This window comes from Macrobrachium nipponense, chromosome 22 (genome assembly GCF_015104395.2).
Source record: "Macrobrachium nipponense isolate FS-2020 chromosome 22, ASM1510439v2, whole genome shotgun sequence".
Classification (NCBI taxonomy): Eukaryota; Metazoa; Arthropoda; class Malacostraca; order Decapoda; family Palaemonidae; genus Macrobrachium; species Macrobrachium nipponense.
Genome location: NC_087213.1, coordinates 11,261,972 through 11,273,259, shown reverse-complemented (window position 1 = coordinate 11,273,259; position 11,288 = coordinate 11,261,972). Strand labels below are relative to the sequence as shown.

Here is an 11,288-nt window from a genome sequence, read left to right as displayed (position 1 = left end):
TCACCTAAAATACGTGTACTAATCAGGGCCCTCAAAGATGCGCAAAAACGTAAATCGGAGTAAATCCGAGTAAAGGTGTCACTCGAAGCCATCCATTCACATTTATCGTATCCTCGACGCCCACGCTTTCAGCGGGAACGTGGGTGACACACCCGCAGATGTTTTCCTGTTTATCGTCTTTAGTTTTGGGAATTATGTTCCTTTCTTGTCAGCGAGAAAGGAATGTAATGCCTTTCTAGTTCTTGACAAATTATGTTCCTCTCTTATCAGCGAGAAAGGAATATAAAGCCTTTCTAGTTCTTGACAAATTATGTTCCTTTCTTATCAGCGAGAAAGGAATATAAAGCCTTTCTAGTTCTTGACAAATTATGTTCCTTTCTTATCAGCGAGAAAGGAATATAAAGCCTTTCTAGTTCTTGACAAATTATGTTCCTCTCTTATCAGCGAGAAAGGAATATAAAGCCTTTCTAGTTCTTGACAAATAAAAAATTCCTCTCTTATCAGCGAGAAAAGAATATAATGCCTTTCTAGTTCTTGACAAATTATGTTCCTCTCTTATCAGCGAGAAAGGAATATAAAGCCTTTCTAGTTCTTGACAAATTATGTTCCTCTCTTATCAGCGAGAAAAGAATATAATGCCTTTCTAGTTCTTGACAAATTATGTTCCTCTCTTATCAGCGAGAAAGGAATATAAAGCCTTTCTAGTTCTTGACAAATTATGTTCCTTTCTTATCAGGCGAGAAAGGAATATAAAGCCTTTCTAGTTCTTGACAAATTATGTTCCTCTCTTATCAGCGAGAAAGGAATATAAAGCCTTTCTAGTTCTTGGCAAATTATATTCCTCTCAAGCCTTTCTAGTTCTTAACAAATTATGTTCGTTTTTTATCAGCGAGAAAGAAATGTAAAACCTTTCTAGTTCTTAACAAATTATATTTCTTCCTTATCAGTGAGAAAGAAATATAAAGCCTTTCTATTTCTTAACAAATTATGTTCCTTTTTTATCAGCGAGGAAGGAATATAAAGCCTTTCTAGTTCTTAACAAATTATGTTCCTTTCTTATCAGCGAGAAAGGAATATAAAACCTTTCTAGTTCTTAACAAATTATATTTCTTCATTATAAGTGAGAAAGGAAGATCATTTTGCTAAGAGCCAGAAAGGGTAGTAAATGAGAGAAGGAATAAACGTGTTGTGTTTTTTGCAATTGCTGAAATTTATTGTCGCGGAAAGCGACAGAAAATCTCCGGGAAAATGTTTCAACACACTGTTGCACCTTACGAAATGATTAAAAGATATTTCTGCAATCAGCAGAGAAATTTGTGTAGTGCGTTAGAGAGTACTATGTCCCCACGCGCCTTGATTGTACTGATTTACGGAATTGAATTAAAACTTTGATACCATCAGATAATGTAGATCTAAGCCTTTCAAAGCATTGTTGCGTCACCTAACGAAGATGGAGAATGGAAGTTGTAATTTGCAATCAGTTTTGGCGAGAAGATTCTTATATATATGATGCCGAAATGAAGTGAACATTCCAAAGGCAGTTCCTGTGTCTGATTTTGTGTTTGAGATATTCTCTGTCAAATTCTGGATACTTGCGGCTGACAACATGCGCTCTAAATTAGTTCATATGATTTATAATCTTTATAAGTTTTTTATAACGTATATGTATTATTATTTTAACATTCCCTTATACTGCACGTCTATCTTCTATTACAACTTTTTTTTATTCTTTGTGAAATTATCTCATGAAACATCCATATGGATCACGTGACTCTTGCTGGTAATTTTGAGGAAAATAACTAATCTAAATCATTGCATCGCTGCTCTAAACTGTACTTTATTACAGTAATGGCCGTATGTAATGGCACAAAATTTGCTAATCGAGGAAACAATAGTACTGCGGCGTCAATACAGATTACAACAGTGCTGGCATGAATCCAGGTCAAGGGATTCTTAAGCTTTATGACTTCTAGCAAACGAGTACCTTCAACGCTAATTTGTCCTGTCAGGAAACCATTCCCCCTGAAGGTAACCCTGAGTCACTTAAATAGCCCATATATCCGGCGGAAAGCAATAAATATTGATATTTTCCTTCCCCTCTGACGACGTCCTCTCCGTCAAAGCATTTTTCTTCGTGCAAGTTATCATCGCTTGCAACGACGAAATGTCTGTCGGGTGACTCCGGGCGATTTCACAGAAGCATTTATTATTTTGATTGCCTATGACACTCGTGGGTGGAGGGGGTTTTGGGGGGGGGGGGGGGGGGCTTTTGTGGGGGGGGGGGTGTTGGGAAGGAGTTGGCATCAAATGCCCCAATTTTTCTCGCTGTAAGCTCCCGTGGACATGCAGATGGGAGTTAATCGTCCTTACAGAGTCAGATGACTACGGGAAGCGAGCCATGCCCGGGAGGGTCTTTCCGGCTTGATTTACGGGCAGGACTTATTTGCATTTTGGAGTTTTGCTAGACATTGCTGCACATGTGGCTTCTTCTCCCTGACAGAAGGAGGGGGTGGGGGAGGAGGAGACCCATAGGGAGGTACGTCTTCTGAAACTGAAATATATTACGGTTTTCTTATGTTCAACTTTTGCGGGAGGTAGGAAGAAAGATGTGGTGGTTTTATAATCATGACACACACGGGGAGAGAGAGAGAGAGAGAGAGAGAGAGAGAGAGAGAGAGAGAGAGAGAGAGAGACCCAACGAGTGCTTCCCATACTAATACTAATATTGAAAGGTGGTATATATGCTATTGCAAATGTATACATTGAAAAGTCATATATATATACAATTGTCGTTTCAGTGTGTTTGTGTGTGTAAGTCTGGTTATGTACTTTTTTTTTTTTTTAAGGTAAACTGCACTCATATTCTTCATTGTATTAAGACATCTAAGTATCATAAATAGGATCATTTAAAGTATTCTGCAGTTCACGTAGTATGATATATATATATATATATATATATATATATATATATATATATATCTGTGTGTGTATAATTAGTATTTGGATATTATTATATTGATAATACAATAGTCACCAGATATTAACAGTCCTCTGTTTCTATAAAAACAGAGCATATCGGCATTGTGGATTTTAACCAAAAATGTGGCCTCTCCTCCCCCCTCGCAGACCTAGCACCGACCATCAAGGAGCACCCCAGCAGCATAGTGACGCCCCGTAACGAACCCGCCACGCTGAACTGCGCGGCCGCCAGGGCATCCCGCATCACCTGGTTCCGAGATGGCGAGGAGGTCGTCACCTCCAGCCAGGACCCCCGCTCCCACAGGGTGTTCCTACACTCCGGCTCCCTCTTCTTCCTGAGGGTGTCGACGGGGAAACGTGACAGCGACGCCGGCACCTACTGGTGCGTCGCCTCCAACAAGTACGGCTCGGTCCAGTCCCGCAACGCCACGCTCACGGTGGCCACCCTGTCCTCGGAATTCCAGAGGGAGCCGGAGCCCCTGGTCAAAGCCAAGGTTGGGGAGTCGGTGACTCTCTCCTGCAGGCCCCCCAAGGGGTTTCCGACCCCCGACATCGCCTGGCTGAGGAACAAGCAAGAGGTGATGAATTCGAGTCGCGTCACGGTGACCTCGGCGGGCGATCTGGTCATAGACGAAGCTGTGAAGGAGGATTCGGCCACTTACGTCTGCAGGGCGCATAACGTTGTTGGAGCAAGGGAGGCGAGGCCGTCGAAGCTCGCCGTCATGAGTAAGTACACGGAGCTCGTGCTTATACGAGTATTAAACATTATTGACTAATCTGTGGCAAATGCAGGTTGCTTGTTGATGTGTAATGCTACATAACTAAATGAAATTTATTTATTTATTTATTTATGATTATTATTACAATTAGGTCGATCCCTAGATGCTCCATTGATCAACTGCGATTCCTTGGATTTTTTTTGTATTTTCTTTCTTTTTTTCCTCGGTAGCTTCATGTTAATAAAACATATTACACTTGAGTGTGAAGTGAAATATGTGCAACTTTATATAGCTGTTTGTTGAACATCTCTTGAAGAAATGTTGGTCTTCGAAGATGAGGTAATAAATATCGGATAAAATTCCTCGAAATTGATAAGCAAAACTTTTCATATGCCTTGCTCATGATGCAAATTCGAATTGAAAGGAGACCGATAAAGATAAAGACGCTACATCGTTACATAATGCTCCTCTAAATTTTCAGAAATCTCCAATAATAAAAGATGATAGACATACATTTTCATTCCGCTTGATACTTCTCTAGGTCTATATGGGTCATTATACAAAATGGTAACTGATATTCCCTGGTATAAAACTGATTTTTTTTTTTTTCTAAATCCGATTATTTACATTTTCCCTTTGAAAGCACCGTTGAAGAGGCTGTATAAACCCGACTCGGCTTCACAACTCGTCGATATTCGTCGTTTTCCGAACCTGCAGAATATTATTTCATGGCATCGACAGCAATAAAGACCAGTCAAGAGACTCTATAAATATTTTACGGCCAATTACTTTGGTCGGGACGGGTCCTCAAAGTCTCCGTCCTTTAGAAACTGATTTGTCAAGAGAGCATTAGCACAAAATAGATCGGCCTTGTTAGTCCTCGTTATTTGCAGCATATGAAAGTTCGTGGGGACCGAGGGAGGGCGCACGAGCCCATCATGATTCATACCCCCGGGGCGTTCGGAAAGACCCATTGATCAGGGCACTTGGGGGATTTTATCGGTTCGCTTGGGGTCTCTGCCGTCTGTAAGACGTTTAAGAATCGTCAGAATTAATAACATGATTCTGTGCTGCATAAAATGGCATGTGCAAGAACAGCTCATATTCAGAGCTTGTCGTTTATGCCAAACTATTTATATATATATATATTTATGTGTGTGTGTGTGTGTGTGTGTGTGTGTATGCATATATATATATATATATATATATATATATATATATATATATATATATATATATATATATATATATGACAAGGTTAAATGTAAATATATACATGCATACACATAGATATATGTAAGTATGTAGATATGTTTGTGTGTATTTATGATTGAAAATTGCTGCTATGTTGCTTGGCTTCAGGTTTACTCGAGTACCTTCTCTTCAAATTTGATGTATACCTCGAAACTTAAAAACTATCGGATAAAAGTATAATACGAGCCCAGTGAAGAGTAAACCGCATAATAATGGGAATACTTGACCAGTCTCATAAAGGATTTAATCTGGGTTTGATATCAACTTGGAAACGGTATGGTGAGATTGCATATAGACTTTACAAACTGTCCCGTATGTCTTAATATTATCACTAACATTTTATTTTATAAATATGTATTGTATTTTATAAATATTCGCTGTCTTTCGTCTGCATGGGAGTGAACCTCCTCATCGGTCGGAAATGAATACTTTGATATTAAAATCAGTTTCGTAACTCAGGTTTATGTTTAATTATGTGTTAATGTATATATATATATATATATATATATATATATATATATATATATATATATATATCATGCATTTAATGCGTTATATGCATAAACAAGAATCATTTCAGTCATATTGAGCAAGAATGTATACTTTCGTGCAGAGTTCGTGGAGCGAATTACTTCAAATAATGAAAGCATTCTAAACAAAAATTACGTATAGCGGGATGCAGTAGTCCCTGTTTTGATCAGAAGTATTTAAAAACCAAACCTTTGATATTATATGTCTACTTGTATTTATCTTTGAAAAAAAAGGTGACGTAAAGAGGCGACAAAATTGTCATATTTTCCGCGATTTGTATATTTTATACGGTGCCGCTGCCACCGCTTGTTGAGTAACTCTACGGTAATTGCCCTCCTATCTCTAAGTAATCGAAAGGACGCCATAATCCAGGATTTATATGATCGTCGAGTTTATCAAAAGGACTGTTGGTCGCGGTCTCGCAGAAGTTTATGGAGCAAACACCTAGAATTGAATTTTTGTTCCTTCGGTCGTTCGAAAATTCAGTTGTGGCCCAGAAACCAATGCATCGCGTTATGATTGTGATTTAGAATTTCATCTTAGGAGAATTTGAAAGCAAACCAGCATTTTTCTTTATTTTAGAGTAAATTGCTGTAATTTCTAAAAATCTGTCAAGCGCCAAATGTGTTTTGTCTACCATGGGAAAGAATAACATTTCTTATTTTTTTTTACATTATGTTTAGATATATCATTGCGATGATTTTCCATTGTATTGTGGATTGTTATAGTATCTGACGGTTTTCTTCCGCATTACACTTCAGTTTTCTCACGAGTGTTGTTTTCTGTATTGATTATTTACTCTCATTATCAAGCAATGCATTTCTTAGATGACGTATATGTAGAGCAGAAGAAATATGCCTTCATTTACGTATCCCTTTAAGAATAAATTTTAGCCTCATTAACAGTTCATGCTATGTAGATATACATTAATATAATAAATTTCAGCCTCGTTAATAATTCATATTATGTAGATATACTGTAATATTATGAGGCCTTGCAATTATTGTTAATTGTTATTTAAGAATATGCGACAATTGATTTTTCAGACTGTTCATCTTTTATTCATCTTTTAAGTTAATTGCACTTGTTCTTAAGATTTTCATTTATATTGCATTTTAATTCAGTAATTTGCAGTCTTGAATATGTTAAATATTTAAATCATTAAGTATAAAATTATCTTCTTTTTTTTCCAGCTCCCCCATGGTTCGAAGAGCGCCCAGCCAATCTGACAGTTGTTTCTGGAACAGTGGTAGAACTGGCCTGTGGAGGGAGAGGGTCGCCCATGCCACAAGTGACGTGGAGGAGACTCGACGGGAAGATGCCCTTAGGAAGGGCCATGATCGAAGACCAGCGATTAATACTCCAACAAGTGTCTGCAATAGACTCTGGTGTTTATGTATGCGAGATTGAAAGTGAAGCAGGTGTGGCTACGGCAACTGCCACTTTGACAGTAGTTGATGCTCCGAAGTTAATCCAGAGGCCACAAGACCACCTTGTATTGGAGGGTGACCCAGTGCAACTTTCTTGCAGCGTGGAAGGCGAGCCTGAGCCTCTCCTTTTATGGCGGCTGCCCACTGAAAGCAGATCGACCCTGTTATTGGCCACACAGTCCAATGGCAATGCTAATATTGCTGAGAATGGCCAGGCATTGTTCCTCAATAAATCAGTGACCGATGATACTGGTTTATATAAATGTTGGGGTGTCAGTAATGGTGGAGGAGTTAGTGCTCAAGCCCAGATCATAGTGGTTAAGGCACATCCTCCTCCAGTGATAGGTATAGGTCCCAAGGACCACACTGTAGCCCCTGGGGGTGGTGTTACTTTCCCTTGTGAAGGAGTGAGTGAGTCAGCAGAGCCAACTCTTACGTGGTGGTTTCGCCCAGCGGCTCATCTTCCTTCTCGCAGACTGAGTGAAAGCACTGAAAAGCCTAGACTGTCAATAGCTGAAAATGGAGCTCTTATCTTAAGGGAACTTGGTGTTGATGATGCTGGCATCTACAAGTGTGTAGTTGAGGCATCAACTGGTAAGGTAGAGCAAGAAGCCATTCTGCGAGTTTCCAAAGATGCCGTTGCTAAATCGCCTTCTAATCTACCAGCTCCACCATCAAAACCTCGAGTTATGGCTGTCACAGAGACTTCTGTCTATCTTAGCTGGCTGCCAAATTCTCACGTAGCCAACAGTACTTCACAGGGCTATGTTGTTGAGCACTGGCGTCTTGGGTGGGAAGAATGGAGAATTGCCGATGCTACTGTTGAACAAGAGTCGTGCGTGGTTTCGCATTTGACACCTGGCCAAACTTATACTTTTCTCGTTCGAGCTGTCAATGGGAGTGGAACATCGTTCCCAAGTCCCTGGTCCGATCCTGTCACAACTCACGATCCGGAAGACGACAGCGGCGTCACAGCAGCTGATATCCGCCATGCCCAGAGACGTTTGTCACGGTCAATCCTCACGCTGGTTAATGCATCAGCTGTGACTCCAGATTCTGTGTTTTTGAAATGGGAGTTCTTGACGCCTGTAGAAGACTCAGTTGAAGGAGTGTTGGCTTATGCTGTGTCTGTCAAAGGCAGTATACACCTAACGACGGTCTATGGATCAACTCAGTCATCATATACCATACAGGACCTGCATCCAAACACCGCTTACACTTTCTTCTTAGTTCCATTCTGGAGGAACCTGGAAGGAACACCCTCCAACTCTCACTCACTCACTACGCCAGAGGATGGTAAGACTTTTTTTTCATCAGTAGTAGTAGTTTATGATGGTACTTTCAGCAAATGATTCAGTTTTATTATTAAGTAGCAAATAGTTTTAGAAGTGTTTATTATTATTCTTATTACAAAATGAGCAAAACTTTTACAAGGAGCAAGATTAGAAGCTAGCTTCCACCGAAAATAAGGCCTTTAAGGTGAAAAGAGTGATATGGAAGCATACATAAACTTGAGGGAACACTGAAAAAAAAAACAACAACAAAACGCACTATGCATATTTCGCTGAACCGGTCCGTTTTCTTTTCCGCTGTTGCTATGAACAGAGAGGAATAACATTTCCCAGGGTACTCCTTTTAACTTTTTCTTTCGCCTCTTCATCTTTCCAACAATTAGGAAAGTCATATCTTGACACATTATATATGGTAATTTTTCTGCTGGGCAACTTTTTTTTTTCTGCTTGTCAGGGTTGTGTAGGAGATATGATTTGTTATTCCGTCGTCATCTCTTCGTGCTTAGTGGAAATTTAAATTAACTTTCTCACATGAATTGTATGGGTATAATTCATACTTCTGTTTATCTATTTATATATTTTTTGTATGTATACATTGTATAGTAATATCCTTTTAGTATAGTAATATTATTTTTCTTCTTGGTTAGGGTCTCTAGTGGTCATAATTTGGTTTCCATTTGTCATTTCTTGTAATATTTTACTTAACCACATAGTAGAGATTTAAATTGCCTTTCCCACAAGCATTATATATGCATATTATACACATAATGCATGTCCATCTGTCTTTTTGTCTGCATTCCCCTTTAATTCAGAGAGGTAAGGAGAGCAACAAAGAAACTTTGACTGTTTGATAGACGTATTTCAAAATAAGGAAATATTTACGCTAATGTCTACAGAAGTAACATCGTCATTTCCCATTGCAGTGCCCGTGGCTGCACCCAGCGATGTTCGTGTGACCCTTCGTGAGGATGGATCTACCCTCATCACCTGGACGCCTCTATCTACAGAGGAAGCCCGTGGGAAGGTTATTGGCTACCACGTCACTCTGACCCACAATGGCACCCACATCACGGAGACTGTCCCTAGCGCTTGGCTAGAAGCACGAGGCCTAACCAACGGCAGGCTTTACACTGTTCGAGTAGCGGCTATTACCGGTGCGGGGCACGGGCCCTTTAGCGCCCCTCTCTTGATGGACGCAGGTCCGGGCAATACCCAAACTTATCACGACGTCCACACCGTCAACAACGATGACCCAAATGTCATTTTTGCGCAGGCTCAGACTGGATGGCTGATCTACCTACTCATTCCTCTGGTTATCGTGATGTTCTTCGCCACTTTATTTTACATCAGGAGACTTCACCAAAAGACACCTCCCGCCCTTCAGCACCCTCCCCCGACAGTGTATCAGGATCCATCCATTTACCCAGCACACCACTCCGTCAACATGTACAGCGAACAGAAACTGTGGCGTCCTGGCGCCAGTGGAGATTCGAGTATGTCATCCAGTTTGCCTCCATGCCCTGACCAAATGCCCAACGAATACGCTGAGCCGCGCCTGCAGCAGGCAAACGAAACTGCCGAGCCTTATGCAACCACAGCCCTCTTGGTCCCGGCATCGCCAAGGCTGGGTCGGAATGGCGGCTACTGGAGGGGTCCTCATCAGGATCCCAACTTGCACGTGAACTGGAATGCTTTATCCCTCCCCCGCCGGTCTTTGCCCAGCCTACCACCAACCAAGAGCATCCCAACAACTGTAGGATGTGTATAGCTACGTCGCAGTACGACAACGTAGGATCGTCGTCACAGCAGTACAATAAACCCTGTGACGCGGCGTCCGACCACACTTACGAGCCGTATTCCCAAGTGGCGCCGATGAACGTGCGCGACAAGTTTCCTACTTTCAACAGCCTTCAGGCGAAGGGCCGTCAAAAGACCTGTCATGAAACACACTCGGCGGAAAATAAAAGTCCACCTCACAGCAATACACACTGACTTCTCTCCACAGTTGAGAGAGAAATGCTTGTGCCATATTGTTATTTATTTGGAATATTTTTATATTTTTCTTTTCGTGCAGAGTGGACCTCCGAGACTTTTGTGCTGTACAGATTTACTAAAACACACACACACAATACGTTGTTAATTTATTCATAGTATTCGATAGAAATCCGGATAGAGATAATGAGTATTGACTGACGTGCCGCCTTCCTAATTCCTCGCGATTGTGCGGAGTAATGTGTAGTTCCTTCAACAGCTGTTGTTTTATTTATTCTTTTCCATTCTGTAAGAAATATAAAATGATTTTGCGTATGAATGGATGCAAATGATGCTACAGAGCCCTCTAGGATATTATATCGTTAACAGAATATTTTCATTAAGGTATTAGCCATGATGTTTTACGATAAGTGACAGTACCAGATTGGTATGTCAATCATTTATTTCTAGTCATTTGAATATGTTTCTGTATATATGTTACCAAACTTTATATTTTTACAATAAACACTGAATATAGTCGAAAAACCTTTACTCCATGTTTTGCACTTGATATATATACATTTATATATATATATATATATATATATATATATATATATATATATATATATATATATATATATATATAATCCTTGTACAGGGACATGCATGCCAGATTATTGCATAGCAATAATTAAAGAAGTATACAAAAATAAGGACAATTCATTAGAAGGCTAGATGAAGTTCAGAAATAACTTCTGGAATATATAGAAGGCCAGATGAAGTTTTAGTCGAAGTTTATCACCCTTTTAAGATGGAATTGTGTTATTAGGAGAGGATGCCAATGACCAGTTAGAAGAGTCCAGGATGTCCATTCGGATACAGAAGCAAGAGAAAAATGAAGAACGCTAAAGGAGACAACAAAGAGAGAGAGAGAGAGAGAGAGAGAGAAATTTAAGTCCCTAATGACACTGATAACAACTTTTCTCTCTTGATAAAGAAGTTCGTTAATTAGTCCAGAAGCGAAAGGAATTAATGCGACGTTCGTTAGACCTCAGAGATGTAGTATTGATTGATTGAGTTTCGTAAAATGGCGTTGCCACGACGATGAT

The 11,288-nt window shown here is 40.0% G+C and overlaps 1 protein-coding gene across 1 annotated transcript in view; it reads left to right on the top strand.

The window, feature by feature from the left end:
* Positions 1–10,713, top strand: part of LOC135198487 (roundabout homolog 2-like) — a 19,371-nt gene extending 8,658 nt beyond the window's left edge. The window contains 4 exon segments of the mRNA XM_064226078.1: positions 3,127–3,705; positions 6,677–8,209; positions 9,129–9,896; positions 9,899–10,713. Coding sequence (XP_064082148.1) covers positions 3,127–3,705; positions 6,677–8,209; positions 9,129–9,896; positions 9,899–10,197 — 3,179 coding nt within the window. The 3' untranslated portion in view covers positions 10,198–10,713.
* The last annotated feature ends 575 nt before the right edge of the window (positions 10,714–11,288 follow it).